Consider the following 16,809-nt stretch of genomic DNA (forward strand, 5'->3'; position numbering starts at 1 on the left):
TAGGTTTTGTTACTTATATGTTAGGGACTGGACCTGTGATTGTACTTGTAGAGGGGGCTCCCAGGGGAAGGAGATCACTGTCGGTAAAGGTCAGCCTCTTCTCTTCAACTTAAGAGTGTCAGGGAGTAGCCCAGAGCAGGCCTCCAAATTCAGATAGTAATGGGGAGGCAGCTAAGTGGTGCAGTGGATAGAGCATCAGTTCTGTAGTTCAGGAGGACTTGTATTTGTAAGTTCAAATCCTGCTCAAATACTTATTACCTGTGCAACCCTTGGCAAGTTATTTAACCCTGTATGCCTTAGTTTCCTCATCTGTAAAATGAGCTGGAAAAAGAAATGACAAAACCACTCAGCATCTTTGGGAAGGGAGGGAAGAATGGAATTACAAAAAATCTAAAATGACTGAACAATGAAGTATTTATGGGACAGGTAGATAGTGCAGTAGATAGAGCAAAGGTCCTGAAATCAGGAGTTTATATGTCTTCAGACACTTATGAGCTACGTAGTTCTAGGCAAATCACTTAACCTCAATTGCCTCAAAAAAAGAAAAGAGGCCATTAAGCCATACATGATGATCCCTGCATTGACATATTAACATTTCTGTGTTCTATTGTATTTTTATTCATTTTGTTCAATATTTACAATTAGGGCAGCTAGGTGGCACACTTAATAGAATGCCAAGTCCAGAGTCAGAAAGTCCCATCTTCCCAAGTTTAAGTCTCAGAATCTTAATCCTGCCTCAATTTACTCATCTGTAAAATGAGCTAGAGAAAAAAAAAATGGCACGCCATTCCATTATCTTTGCTAAGAAAACCCCAAGTGAGGTCACAAAAGACTCCCAACATAAGTGAATATACATTCCCAGTTACAGAGGTACACTCTTGACACTTTGGCCTGAAACATGAAGAGTTTAGATGACAAGTTCACACAGCCAGTATAATTTCAGAAACAAGACTTGAACCCATGTTGTCCCAGCTCTAAAGCTCACTCTGAATAAGAGCCTAAGCTCTCCATTCCAGGCTCATATACTCTAAATTCCTATGATGTTAAATTACTCTGCCATGCTTTTAGGGCCTCGGTTTCCTTGTCTATAAAATGGGGCAAATGATTGTGTCTGCTCTACCTTCTTTACCAGGTTCTTGGGTGGATTAAATGAGATAATGAATGTGAAAGTTCTTTGCAGCTGCAAAGGGCATAATGCATTTAATTTATTGTTATTAAAAAGTCAAGATCTTTTAGTTAAATAGACAAACATTTTCCAGAAAATCCACAGGGGAATAAAGAACTAACTACACTCTAAGCTTCCCGCTTTTTCAAAATACAGAGATAATGGCATTTACCAACCTAAGAGGGCTTGGAGGGAGATTCATTATCTAATTAGTTTCTGTCTGTAAAGTGCTAATTATCATTAATTATTGAGGTCCTGTGTGTCATATGAGGCTGATCTATAGCATATATTTGCTAGCAACAGATGGATGTTCCTGCATCCCCCACTGTAACAGTCACGGGAATGGGAGTTGGTGATATGAGCATCAAACTGATGAGTTCTGCTGTCAGCAGCCAGTTATTCTTCAACACTCAGTGGTAGAGAAGCATCATAGTCCCAGGAACACAAACCTGGTTAGTTGTAAACTTTCTGTTTTATCTGGAGCCACCTTATAGATCAACCTTCTCCCCCAGCTAAAAATTGTAAGAGCAATTGTATATACACCAGTGGTATGTATACCAAGATTTTCTGGTAATTCTAATCAGTCCTTCCCAGCAGTGAAGAAAATTGACTGCAGAGTAGTGATACCCAGAATCACTACTGGGTATGTATATAGAGCAAAAAGAAATCTCACCTAGGACCCCATGCCCTTGTGTGGCTCAGAAATGGTGAGGGGTCATCATTAAAAAAAAAAGCTGGAGAGATCTCTAGAAACAAAACAAAAGTTTATTGTATGTTTTCATGGGATCAGGTATCCTACCTGTCGCCAGCAGGCAATTGAAGGGAGGAGGCACCTTTCCCCACAGGTTTGATACTTAAATCCTTAATGCAAATACCCCCTCCCATCACTGACCCTCATCCTCATTGGCTGAGGGTCTTACATTCTAAATGCAGGAACTACTCAAGAAATTGAACTTGACCAATAAGTACATAGTTGCCCATATTTGATTGAAATAGAGAGAAAATGATATCATGGGAGGACAGCAGGAATGGGACTTAAGTATTCCCTTGGATCAATGCTCAAAGACCTTCAGGCCCACTCCAACTCTGAAGTAGCTGAAGCCTTACTTGATTTTCACAACTGTCCTGAGAGATCTTACCTCATCTTATTCACCCTGAAAAGTTTATCTTCTGATAGCCATACAAGTTTGTTATTTTGTGTGAATATTTATCCCAGATCTGGGGTTCTTCACCTTTTGGATTCTTTGTTACAGTCTGGTGAAATCTATATCCCCCTTATCAAATTAAAAATTTGAATGCCTAAAATAACATATATAGAATTTCAAAGAAAACCAATTATATGTCATTATCAAAGTATTTTTAAGTTCATAGACTCTGGTTTAAGACTGCTACCTTAGAAGCCCATATAATATTATATTTGAAAAACTTTAGATGTTGTCTAGTTTAATGTAATGCAAAAAACTCTTCTAGTATTGTAGAATATTTTCCATATTCTACATTTCTCACCCTCCCTCTCTCATATGTACACACACACACACACACACACACACACACACACACACACACACATACACACACACACGTATATCTTAGAAGCTACCTTAAAAACACATATAATATTATACTTGAAAAAGCTTAGATGTTGTCTTGTCTAATGTAATGCAATAAGCCCTCCTAGTATTGTAGAATATTTTCACCCTCCATCTCTCATATATGTAAATATAAATATATATATGAGACTTAAAAGCTACCTTAGAAGCACATATAATATTATATTTGAAAAAGCTTTAGATGTTGTCTAGTCGGATATAATGCAATAAGCCCTTCTAGTTTTGTAGAATATTTTTCATATTTTATATTTCTCATCCTCCCTCATGATTATATGTAACTATTGCTTTTGTACAATTTTGCAAAACATATTCTTTGTGGTAAGTAGAAATATAGAATGATATAGTACACATGTACATAAAGTATTATTTCTATTTATCACAAAGAATATTTTAAGACCTTTTCTTGAAGACTACCAGTAATGAAGAACTTATTACTTCAGGAGGTAGCTTATTCCATTTATAGAAAACTCTAATTTTCAGAAAGTTCTTCCCACAATTTGAGACAAAAGGAATCTCAACAGTCTTTGGCCAAACTCACACCTGAATAGAATCCCCTTTCTAACAACCCCTGATGCATGGCCATCCAATCCCTATTTGAAGTCACCCACTGATGGGGACCATACACTCTCCTGAGGTATCTCACTTTACTTTTGGAATTTTCTTATCATTAGAAAATTTTTCTTTATATAATGCTTAAATTTGCTTCTGCAATGTTTACCCCTTATTCCTGGATCTGTCTTCCAGGGCCAAGGAGAACAAATTAATTCATCTTTTCACTTGTTGACCTTATGATATTTGAAAGACATGTATCATATTCATGATCTCTCTGTCTTCTCTGTGGACAAAAATATTTGCATCAGTATAGCATGGAAATATTGTTATGAATGTGAATATGAAACAAACTGCACATGAAAAAAAGATAAAGGGGTTTGCTGGTCATAAATGCAATGTGAGTCAGAAATATCATATGATAGCCCAAAAAGCTGATAGACCTAAATTGTCTGGTCCATCCCTTTAATTTTATCTATAAGGAATTTGAAATTTGGAAAACTTCAATGTCTTTTCCATGATCACAGAAAAAGTTATTGGCAGAACTCATTCAGGCTCATTACAAGGTAAGCTTCATGACAGCAGGATATCTTATTCTTTTAGTTGTATTACCAGCACTTAGCACATAACTTTGAACACATTAAGTACTTAACAAGTATTTAATTCATTAATTCAAACATAGGATACTTGACTCCTCTTCACTTTCTTTGTTTCTATTGACTATATTAATATAAATAAAATGTCTAGAATAATGTCTAGAATTCCCTTGCAATTGTGTTTGTTCCTGGGATGCCACATTTAAAGAAGTACATTGACAAACTAGAAATTAACCTTGAACTGGACAGTGACCTTCTCTCCTTTTCATTTTTCCTTTCAAGATTCATAACTATGCTAATCACTTCCTATGGATAAACTCCAGTTTATCTAAATGTTAAGTGGTCATAACCAGCTCAAATCACAAAATTCTGCAGTCTAACTTGAGAAGACAATAGAATTGTAAACTCATTTAATCTCTTCTATTAGTTTGGCTTTAGGAGTTGAAGTTGGTTGGTTAGTTCTTCTTTGAACTGACATTTGAAGCCATGTCGTGAGCTACACAAAACAGTTCGCCTGTTAATTTTTAGATACATCTCTTTTTTTAAACATTCGGAACTTTTTGTAATATGGCCTTCATTTTACCTAGCCAATCTTATCTTTCCCTGTTCCCCAACATGAATTCTCTGTTCCATCCAATCCTAAAGGGACTAGGAGGAGAGGACATAAAACTAAGATCAGTTAAGACATCATCTCTTGACAGTGGATAATGTACTAGAAGATCCAAGTTCAAATCTTACCTCTAGAACATATTAGCTCTAACACTGGGCATGTTACTTAATTAACCTTTCCTCATCTATAAAATGAAGGAATTAATCTACATGACCTTTAAGGTCCCTTTATGTTCAAGCTGTGTTATTAGAGGTAATTAATTTAGGAAAACCTGAGTTCAATCCAATTTCAAATACTTTCTAGCTGTGTGATTCTGGGGATATCACTTTATCTGATGTCTGCCTCAGTTCCCTTCTCTGTAAAGTAAGTATAATAACAGTACCAATTTCCTAGGGTAGTTTGAAAATCAAATGAGATAATATTTGAAAAGCACTTTGCCAACTTTCAAGTGCTGTATAAAGACCAGCTATTATTATTGATATTTTTATCACCATTTACAATAGCACTTCATAAATTTAGACTGGGAAACACCTTAATAGCCATCTACTCCAGTTCCTTTATTTTACAGGTGAGGAAACTAAATGTTTGAGTGACTTGGCCAAATTGACCAAGATAATAAGTGATGGGCAGAATGTGAACAAAGGACTCCAAAGCCAGAGCTTTTTATCATGGTCTCTCTACATAATGATTGGTCAAAGGAACTAAAAATGCAGAAGGAAAGAATTAGAGAAGACAGATGCTAGCTACCTTCATTTATCTCAAAGGCTGTCATGTAAAAATGGGATCTATTTATTCTATGTGACTCCAGAACCAACTGGCAAAAGTGATTTTTAGCTAGACATAAGGGAGACTTATGAACAATTAGAACTCCCCAAAATGGAAGGATGGAAGGAAATTAGCATTTATTAGAGTTCCATTACACATCAGCCACTGCACTAAATAGTTTATAATTAATTGCCTTTGGTCCTAGCAACAACTTGCTATCATTATCCCCATTTTATAGTTGAGGAAACTAAGTTGTGACTTGCCCAAAGTCACACAGCTAATGAAAGGCTGAGACTAGATTTGAATTCAAGTCTTCATGACTCCAGCTTCAGCACTCTATCCATTGTGCCACTTGTCTTCCTCAAAGGAAAGAAACTGCTTTAATAAGCAATAAGTTTTCTATTCATGATGATCTTCAAGCATTTCTTGTGATGTGATGATACAGGAATACAGTTGTATTGAGTAGAATGCTAAACAAGGTGGCCTTTAACATCATTTCTATTTTTTGAGATATACCTGCACTGTGGTTCTATGTAGCACAGTGGATAGAATATCAGGGCTAGAATCAGGAATATTCATCTTCCTGAATTCAAATCCAACCTCAGACACTTACTAGTTGACTGTAAGCAAGTCACTTAATGCTTTTTGCCTCAGTTTCCTCATCTATAAAAATTAGCTGGAGAAAGAAATGGAAAACTACTCCAGTGTCCTTTCCAAGAAAAACTCAACTAGATTCACAGTTAAACATGACAAATAGAGTAAACCACAGCATCATTCTATGAATCTAGAACCCTCTTGACTGAGAGTAGATTTAAAATGAACAAAATCTAAATCTGCTGCATCATGTGGTGTAATAGCAAAGAGCTTGGATTCAAATCCCCAGGGTTTAGCATAAGTAGCATATATAGTAGGTACTTGATAATTTTTATTGATTGATAATCAATTGATTAAAATCCAAATGTTGATGGTTGCTATCTGCATGATCTTGAACAAGCTGTTTAAATTCCCAGACTTTAGTTTTCTTGTGCACAAAATGAGAGAATTGGGCTAACCAACTTCCAAGTAACTTTTGTCTTCTAAATGGATGCTCTTCTGTTTCATCCTATTTCTCTGTAAGAGAAAATCTGATCTTTGACTTAAAGGTGTTGTAACATGAGAGCAAAGCTGTTGCATTGTAAAGTGAGCACTAATATTTCACTGGGGGCAGAAGGAGCAAAGTTCTACATGTATTCTTTGAGTTTGTTAAAATGAGTTTCCAAGGGTTTTCCTTCCATTTGGATTTAAAACTCATTTACAGAAAATAAAAAGAATACAAGGGCAGGTTAGTCTAACCTGGTATAGTTGCTGGCATTTGGAATCACTGGGACTATTTTTATTTATTCACTGTGTGTCCTAGACCCCGGCCCTATTCACCAGCAAAAAGGAGAAACTTAGAGGGCCTTGAACAGCAATGAGGATATTGTGTTGAAAAGAAAAAAATGAGCTTGAAGGGTACTTTTCAGACCTGTCAGTGAAGTGTAAATGTATGTTTGAAATGTCTGTCCTTTGAGGGTCTATGGCTTGAACTGTTTATCCAGCACACTCACAGAGGTATCTGTTTCAGAGGTTCCCCTCATCAGAAACCCTCCTTAAGGGTTGTCAGTGGGAGGCTGCAAAAGCAAAGTAAGGAGGGGATCTGTTTTCCCATTTGAGCTTTGAATCTTTTGCTCATATTCCCCTGTAATTTAGACAGATAGGGCCAACTTCTGTGTTCACTTAGTTCCTTGTCGCCTGAGGCCAAATTCTGCATGACCTCCTCCAGCCGGGCTCCCCCTGGTTTCAGAATTTGCCTCTGGTTTAAGATATAGTAATTGCCTGCAGGTTTGGACTACTTACTGCTCCTATTAAGTGCACACTCAGCTCCCCACAACCTTTCCCAGTTCTCCAGAGATCACTGGTCTGGTCTACCTTCTTTGAATATTTCTGTTTGAAGGATCAACATGGAGGAGAGGGAATAGTAGAGCTATTCTGTTTGGCCTGGAGGCAGAACTAGGCCACACAGAAAAGTTATAGGGAGATGGATTTCTGTTTAATGTAAGGACAAACTTCCTTGTCTCTAGAACCAATTCTAACAATTAAAGTCAATTGGCTATGGAATAGAGTGCCCAGGAGGGAATGAATACAATAGAATTTACCAAACATTTATTGAATACCTACTTTATATGATTGGGCAGCTAAGGGACATTATGGTGGATAAAGTACTGGGTTTGGAACCAAGAAGATTCATCTTCTTAAGATCAAATCTACTCCAGACATTTACTAGCTGGGTGACCCTGGCCAAGTCACTGAATTCTGTTTGCCTCACTTCCTCCTCTGTAAAATGAGCTGGAGGAGAAAATGTCAAAGCACTTCAGTGTCTGTGCCAAGAAAGCTCCAAATTGGGTCATAGAGAAGCAGACACAACTGAAAAATGACTCAACAGCAATAACGCTACATTATAGCTATCCTTCCTGCTTGGGGAGTTGGGGGGTGGGACAGGAAGGGAGAAAACAAAACCAGAATTAGTTAAGACATGGTCTCTTTAGGACAGATAAGAGTACTAAAAGACACACAATCAAATCCTTTCTTTGGCACCTATTAGTTTTGATCCTAGGCATGCTATTTAACCATTACTCATTTATAAAATGGAGGGGGTGGTTTATATCCCAGCTACTTAAATTGTGGGCTGTGACCCCAGATGGGGTCTTGTAACTGAATGTGGGGAGCTATGAAATTATGATTCATTTTCACTAAATGTTTGATTTGTATATCTATTTTATATATCTATATAACCAGGGTCATATAAAAATTATTAGGCAAAAAGAGATCACAAGAGGGAAAACTTTAAGAAACTTTGGTCTATATGACCTTTAAGGTCCCTTACAATTCTAGATTTAAGATCCTAAGAAACCACTCTGTGCCTCAGTTTGCTTTTCTGGAAAAGAAGGAGTAGCATTTGACATTTTTACACCATAAGTTTTTTTTGAGGTTCAAATGAGATTATATAGAAAAAGCAGATTATAAACTTTAAATTATTATCAGCTATGTTTAATGATTGATTTAAATGAGTTCTATGCATGGATCAATCTACTATTTTTTTTTTTACCAAATAAAAGATCTGAATCAATGCATAGTAGTAGTGTTAATAATATTTTCCCTAATCTGTAGAATAATGAAAAAAATAACACATAACGCAAAGCATGAACACAGATAAATTATACTGTGGTGAATGAGATTCCTCTCATTTATGACACTCAGCTCATTGGTCCCTCATTCCTTGGGGTTTACCATATTGGTTTCCAATGGCATTGACACCAACTTGGTCAGATCCTTACCACAGCTCAGAACTCAGGAGAGCCACTATTTCAGGCTCTCTCCAGTAGTAGGAATTACAGGCCTTTCCATCTAAAGAAATCTTCTCTTTTAAAATGCAGCACATTTAAGGGTTTATTGACCAGGCATGTGAATTAGTTTCAAAACCTTGCCTACCTGAAGAAGGAGATTTATTATTGTTGTTGTTTCTGGAGAGATAGAGGAGTAATCTAGGAATTTAGGGAACTGGAAGGAAAAGAAATTTGGGAGATTGAGAGGGTTACTAATAACTTAATTGCAAGTTTATTGTGCTTTAAGATTTGCAACCCTGTAAGGAAGATAGAGTGAGTGTTATTACCACTGTTTTTACAAATAAGGAAACATAACCTCAGAAAGGGAAATAACATACCCACAATCACAAAGGTAATGCGACCTGAGATTTGAACTCAACCTATCAGGAAACTCAAGGTTATCTAAAAGGCAAAGCAGAGGGAAGATACTGAGATGTAGCATCTCCTGTAAAGAGATATGGCAACCTCTTTTGATAATTTGGTTAGGACTTGATTAGCAAAGAACTGGTAAACTGCTTTAAACTGTGACTGAATTTCGTATGTGATACATTGCAGTTTATTAAAAAGGGAGGAAGCGATATGATCATATTTGTGCTTTAGGAAGACTAATTTGACAGCTGAATGAAAGGCAGACTGGAATGGGGAGAGACTTGGGTCAGGGAGACTAAAAGGCAACTGGGGATAGTTCAGGAATAAGTTAATGAGATTTGTACCAGAGTAGTAGCAGTATCCAAAAAAATGGAACATATAGGAGAGATATCTATAAGGTGACATTGACAGGATCTGGCCACATATTGAATATAAGGGATAAAAAAGAAACAGGAGTTTTGGGCAAATGATAATGAATTTAGTTTTGGATATGTGAAGATTAAGATGTAAAAATATCTATCATCTTTTAAAAAAAAAAAAGGTAATTGGAGATACAAATCTGGAGTAGAAAGAGGGAACAAATGAAGAAACAAGCAAAAAAAAGAGAGAATACTTATTAAATGTCGCTATACAAAGGCTAGCCAAATCATGTTATCTGGACTTTATTGTGGCATCATAGAATTACTTATTCTGTCCTAGATAATATCAACGTATAATAGCCAATATCAAAATCAAGTGGTCTGTGCCCCAGTTTAGCAACTGAAACACAGAACAATAGAATGATGAACAGAACAGCTGGGAATCACCCTGGAGTGTAAATTGTTTGAGCTTAAAGAGATCTCAACATACTCTCACCTGACTCTGAATGGGGCTGTCCCTTGTTCCAGTGATGCCTCTAATTCTATCTAAGCTTCATAAAGGACATTTTACCTTAAAACACAATTATAATTGGAATTTCTTCTGCCTGGTACCTGGTTCACCACATTTCCTTAAGGGTCTCATCAGTCCCCTTCCTGGTTACCTAGTTTGTTTATAGCTTTAAGACACTTTCAAAGATCCAAAAGTAGCTTCTATTAGCCCAGTAACACAAATAAGGCTGCAGAGTCACCAGGTTTGGGAGGGCAACAGAGGTAGCCACTATTCCCAAAGAGTACACCAGGCTCTCTCCCATGCTGCCTTTGCCTTTATCCTGAAATTAAAAATGGAAAAGTCACGTTTCCACAGTTGGCATTAGGCAACAAATCCATATCATGCTGTGTCAAGACTCTGTCATGCTTGCGGGAGTTATATACAAAGCCACCATGGGTGGGTATTTAAGTGTTCCTGGTCTTTTTTTTTTCTTCTTTGCCTCTGGGGAAAAATCAAATAGGCATTGCATTTTGATCTGGTATAGGCTGTACTCAGGAATATGATGGGCTGCATGTGACCAGCAGGACACCTCTATTCTAAATCACCAGTGTAATCAGTTAGTCTTTTCTTAAAAGTTTTCTGAAGCAGAAGAGCTAGCTATATTTAAAGAGCTTCCTTTTATTAAAAGACAAACAGACAAATATTTATGAGTATCTTTAAGGATCTGAATGGCTGTCATGTGGAACAAGAATTAAATTTGTTCTATTAGGCTCCAGAGAGCAAAATTTTCCAGCAATGGATGGGTGTTTCACTAGACCAAACTAGTGAAAATAAAGCTTTATACAAAATAGAATTTCTTCATAATTAGATCTGTCCAAAGATAGAATTGAAATATTTTTTTAAAATAGAAATTTGCCTCCCCATAGAGGTTTCTAAGTCAAAGCTGAGTGACCATCAGGTATATGGCCCCTCATTCTTGATGAGTAAAATGGCCTTCTTGAAAGAGCCTTCCAATGCAGCCTTTCAAACAATGTCAGATGCTAAGAGATTGCTTATAAAAAATATGCTTCCAGCTAAAAAGATGTGACTATGACTCCATCCTTCCCTATAGATATAGGTAGTCCATTCTTCTTGAATCTTCTATACTATCTTATCCTGACATTCTCTAGGCCAGCTTTTAACTATTTGTGCAATTGCCACACTCATGCACTTGACTATAAATCCCTTGTAGACAAGAGAACTGGCTTGCACAACCATCCATTACACAAGAAAACTCTTAAAAAGCTTGAAGACTTGCCATAAACAATGCCTACCTTGGACAGCTCATTGTTCAGAAGGAGTTTATAGTTGTCTAATCTGGAACAGATCTTTGAGAGCAACCAATCCAATGCTCTCATTCTATAAGTAGGGAGAATCAGGGCCTGAGATGGAAAAGTAGCTGTGTTGCTTCTGCTCCCAAAATAGTGGAGCTTGCACTGTATATATTTGAAAAGAACATTCATCTTGGAGCACAAGGCCAAGATTCACCTTTCTGTTACTTAGCAGCCATTCAGCCACAAGTAAGTCCTATTACCTTACTGAACACTACTTTCCCAATATGGATAATAAGTGATATCCTTTCTGAATTGTCATAAGGAAAATACTTGGTAAACTTAAAGTCAGGACTACAAAAATATGAGCTGCTATTAATATTAAGACTTGCATCACTATGTCACAGCATTGTCATGAACTATAATGTAAAGTATGAAAGCACTGATTTCCCTGGCTTCTTGTAGTCCCAATTACAGAAAGCATTCCTCACCTTCTCTTAATTCCAATGCCTTTGCTCTCTTAATTATTTTCTATTTATCTTGTATCTAATTTGTTTTTTTTTTCAATATATATTTGTTCCCATATTACCTCCTCCCATGACACTATAAGCTTCTTGAGAGCAGGACCTATATTTTACATCTTTTTTGTATCCCCAGAATATAGCTTACTTTTAATATATTTTTGGTTATATTGTTTTTTCCATTAGATTATAGGCTCCTTGAGATCAGAGACTTTTGCCTCTTTTTGTATCTCCAGTGATTACCATAATTCCAGGGCCGTAGTAGGTGCTGAATAAATGTTGATTGATTGATTGACATAAACCACTATTGCCATGTGAGTTGCTTTTGTCATGTGGTAATTTATAGATAATATAATTTGTATGATACTTATATGTATATATATGTTTACATGTGTGTGTGTGTTTATGGTGGGACACTGAATTTTGGATTTCAGCAGGATGAGGAAACTCAATTCATTGATACAGATTAACAATTAGTTCCCCTGAGAGTCATAGACTTCCAGAGTTGCCTATTGAATTAAAAGATTCTGTGATTTGCTACAGTCACACACCTAATATGTATCAGAGATAGTGAACCCAGCTCTTATTATCATCAAAGCCTTCCTCTCTTAGTAAATAATAATAATGACAATGATGATGATAAATATTGTTTCTAAAAACAACAGTAATCACCTTTCACCCCTATTTCACTTATAAAGAAAAAAGTGAGATTACTTGGTGCTCACCTTCATTATAGAAATCCAAAGTGCTATATTGAAAGTTCTGTGCCTAGCTGGCAACTTGTTAAAAAAAAAAGTGTACAGCAGAATGAGTGGCTTTGGTGGGCAGTCAGATTTATCACCAGGACGTCATACAGAAAGCTTTTGCTTATTAAATTTAAATGAATAAACAGGCTTCCTTTTGGCATTTTCTCTCTTGCTCCCCACCTCCTTTCCATGGAATTCAGAATTAAGTAGATGACAAATGTTTCCAGTGGCATTAGCTGAGTTTTTGTATTCACTGAAAGCCAGGACTTCCTGGGCACATTGTGAGGATTAATTAGATAGACCAAAATAGCATTTTCTTTTACATCCATTGAGCCTTCCAGACTCTAAATAAATGTAAGGTATTAGGCCAATTATTATTTCCCCATAATAATGAAGTATGCAGCCATCTTCCTAACTGCTTTCTAATGTCATTTCATGGGGATATAGATGAAGTACCCCCATCTCTATAAATGTCGAACTACTTGGTATTTCCAATGGCACCATCACATCTTAAAACTGATTGTCCCAGAGGCCATTCTGCATTGTGACAAGTTGCCAATTACAACTAAGGCCAATGAAGGCATTAAAGCAAGATTCCAGCTGCTCCATTACGAGTTCCAATAGATGCTATGGTATACTTAGTGGAAGGAATTGTGTCCCATATAGAGCACATGAGTACTCCAGGCATTTGTGATGCAACCCATTATGAGATATCCTCCATAGATAGATTTTTGGACAGAGCTTAAGTAATATGTGGAGAAATATCACATTATTCTTTCAGTCAATGGGCATTTCTTAAGTACATGCTGCTTGGAGGATTGTGCTGAACATTATGAGAGATGGGACTCAGCCTTGGCTTTCTTTCATAAAGATTACAATCTAGTAGGGAGACAATGAACAGAGAGATATGTAGAATACACATAAGTGCATTTAAGAGGAACCCAAAAGAATTTTGAATTAGGTCAGAGGGGAAAGGTACTTAAGTGGGAAATCAGGCACCATAACTAGGGTGAGATGATTGGAATTTGTAGCAAAGTGACAAATTCATATGTAAAGACCACTGAGAGCCCCTATATCCTTTGGCAGGCTGCCACCATCAGTACCACACCATCAGCAATGATAATTCTATTATTCCAATGCTTCTGCCTCCCTCCTACAAAGAGGAAGTCCTACTGATCTGTCATCCTGGTTTTAGCTACAAATCTCCTATACATGTGGGTTTAGGTAAGACTTGAGTTCTAAACATGCCTCAAACAGTAGCAGTGTGACTGGGCAAATTATTTAAGCTCCCTGTACCTAAAGTTCCTCATCTATACTTTATGTGAGGCATTAAGGAATCATGTCTCCTCAGAAGCTTTCTCAATGTGTCTATTTTTATTCTGGTCATTCAGTCATTTCAGTCATATCTGATTCTTCATGACCCCATTTGGGACTTTCTTGGCACAAATACTGAGGAGGTTTGCCATTTCCTTCATCTCATGTTACAGATGAGGAACTAAGGCAACCGGGGTAAATGATTTGCCCAAAGTCACACAGCCAGTAAGTGTCTGAGGCCAGAACTCATGAACTCATGAAGTTGTCTTTGTGATTTCAAGCCCAGTGCTGTATCCACTGTGTACCTAGTTGCCCTTTATTTATGAATGATATGAATGAGCTTTACTTCAAGTTACTAAAGGTCCTGAAGCACAGTATACCCTAAAGAACTGGATCATGATGATTCTGTGTTTCAGAGGCAGAAATAGCTGAGTCTTTAATAATATCGTTTTCTGAGCCTTCCCCTCTTCTGAAGCAGCTAGATCACACAATGTATAAAGCACATTGAGCTTGGAGTGAAGAAAACCCAAGCTTTTATGTATTATTATTAATCATAAGGTCCTAGGCAAGCAATTTAACCTCTGTTAATTTGAGTTACCTGCCTCAGTTTCTTCAATTGCCAATGTAAATAGTTTTTGTAAGGAACAAATGAGATAATATTTATATATTAAATATAGTGTGCACTACACCCGGCAGATATTATACAGTTAATAAATTATTGCTTTCTTTCCCTCCCTCCAACTTAGTATATTTATGAAATGACAGATCATAAATTTATATCTAGAACAAAATCTATCTACACCTATCTCTTCATTTTATAGTTAAAGCAACATATATCCGGTGAGGTAATAAGTTGTCTAAAGTCATATATTTATTAAGTGTCAGAGGTAGAATTTGAACTCAAATTCTATAATTTAGTACTCAATTACTTACTGTATTAGATTTTTTTTTCTATTTTACATATATACATTGTACTTCCCCAAATACACTTTAAGATCTTTGAGGGCATCTTTGTAATGGCCAGAAACTGGAAATTAAATGGATGCCCATGAATTGGAGAATGATTGAATAAATTGTGGTATATGAATATTATGGAATATTATTGTTCTGTAAGAAATGACCAACAGGATGATTTCAGAAAGGCCTGGGAGAGTGAAATGAGCAGGACCAGGAGATCTTTGTATACTTCAACAAAAATACTATATGATGATCAATTCTGATGGACGTGGCCATTTTCAACAATAAGATGAACCAAATCAGTCCAATAGAGCAGTAATGAACTGAACCAGCTACACCCAGCAAAAAAACTCTGGGAGATGACTATGAACCACTCGTAGAATTCCCAATTCCTCTATTTTTGTCTGCCTGCATTTCTGATTTCCTTCACAGGCTAATTGTACACTATTTCAAAGTCTGATTCTTTTTGTAAAGCAAAATAACTGTTTGGAAAAGTATATATATTGTATTTAACTTATACTTTAACATATTTAACATGTATTGGTCAATCTGCCATCAAAGGGAAAGGGGTGGGGGAAAGAGGGGAAAAGTTGGAACAAAAGGTTTTGCAATTGTCAGTGCTGAAAAATTACCCATGCTTATATCTTGTAAATACAAAGCTATGATAAAAAAAAAAAAAGAAAAAATATCTTTGAGGGCAGAAGTCATTTACAAATTCATAGAATCTCAGAGTTGAAAAATACCTTAGTCAGTCATCAAGCCCATAATTCTGTTCTGAATATTTTCCAAAATTGGTCCCTCAACTCACTAGGGAGTCTGTTTTCATGCTGAAGAACATTGAATATAAGTTAATCCTTTTTTTCTATATTGAGTTGAATTTGCCTCCTTGTAATTTCTACCTAAGAGCAATGAGAAGACTGGTCTGTCAAATTCATACATGTTCTCCAAAGTCTACCTAACCCTACTATCTCTAACTTGAAGTGATATCGCTTTCTTTGGAATTAATGTATTTCTTTGTACTTTATTCATTGCATTTTGTTTTACGATCCATTTATCTAATATTTTCCTCTAGACCTTCAGACTGTAAACTGTATGAAAGCAAACACAGAGTTCTTCCTTTTTTTCATTTTAATATCTCCCCCAAAACCTAGCATAAAACCCTCCACACAATAGACAATATATATGGGAAGGAGGAGGGGAGGGGTAACAATGAATATTTATGGAATTCACCTTTTGTTCTCTTCTTTTCTTTATCAGGGTCTTTGGTCACATAAGTTTCCGTTCAGATTGGGAACTGGTGAAAGTGGATTTCAGGCCCTCTTTTCCCAGGCAATGCACTGAGGATGATTATGACTACTGGAATCTTACAAATTTACAGGTATTTTCATGGAACTCCAAAGGAGAGAACAGTGACTATACACAGACAACACTAAAGTTGACTGTTTCTCACTTATCCAAAATGGATAAGATATAGACAAAATGGAGACCTTGGGAACAAATGATCCAACATTTGGTGGAAATTATCTTCACTTCCAAAATACTCTTCTGACATCTACTTGTGGCCTGGGTGTAACCCTGAGTCACCTGGGTTGTGCCATATCATAGTGTGAGGTCTGACAAGTTGAACTGGGATAGGAAAACTTTAATTCCATTAGCCCCTACAACAGACTAATAAATCTAATCCACCAAAGGACAAAGAACTTTTTAAACACTAGGTTGGGTACTCAATGATAGGTTGATGATGACAAATCCTTGAAACAAAGAAAAATGGAGAATGGCACCCCGTTGTTGTTGACAGTGATAGGATAAGTAAAGGGGGAACAGAAGAGACAGAGTTACATCATTTTATGCCTGTCTCTAAGCATTAACTGTGCTCTCAGAACCACAAATATGAGAAACTTTTCCAGTTACAAATGATCATTGGTGAACAAGCATTTTACTAATGGAACTGAATTGTCTCATCCTGAAATTCTCAAAATAAATATAATTAGAGGATAAAAGGAAGTTACAATGAAATGAAAGCATGGGTCATGGGTTCTCTTTATTT

General features: G+C 36.5%; 1 protein-coding gene across 5 annotated transcripts in view; it reads left to right on the plus strand.

Annotated features, from left to right (window-relative positions):
* The window catches only part of SORCS2 (sortilin related VPS10 domain containing receptor 2), a 1,204,963-nt gene that overhangs the window by 1,113,821 nt on the left and 74,333 nt on the right, over positions 1-16,809 (plus strand). For all 5 annotated transcript variants that reach the window (XR_012483510.1, XM_074275474.1, XM_074275475.1 and 2 more), the window contains exon 15: positions 16,020-16,140. Coding sequence is in view for 4 of the 5 variants with exons in the window: in XM_074275474.1 (XP_074131575.1) it covers positions 16,020-16,140 (121 nt within the window). In the remaining variant the exon portion in view is untranslated. The remainder of the gene's footprint in view (positions 1-16,019; positions 16,141-16,809) is intronic.

This window comes from Sminthopsis crassicaudata, chromosome 6 (genome assembly GCF_048593235.1).
Source record: "Sminthopsis crassicaudata isolate SCR6 chromosome 6, ASM4859323v1, whole genome shotgun sequence".
Taxonomy (NCBI): Eukaryota; Metazoa; Chordata; class Mammalia; order Dasyuromorphia; family Dasyuridae; genus Sminthopsis; species Sminthopsis crassicaudata.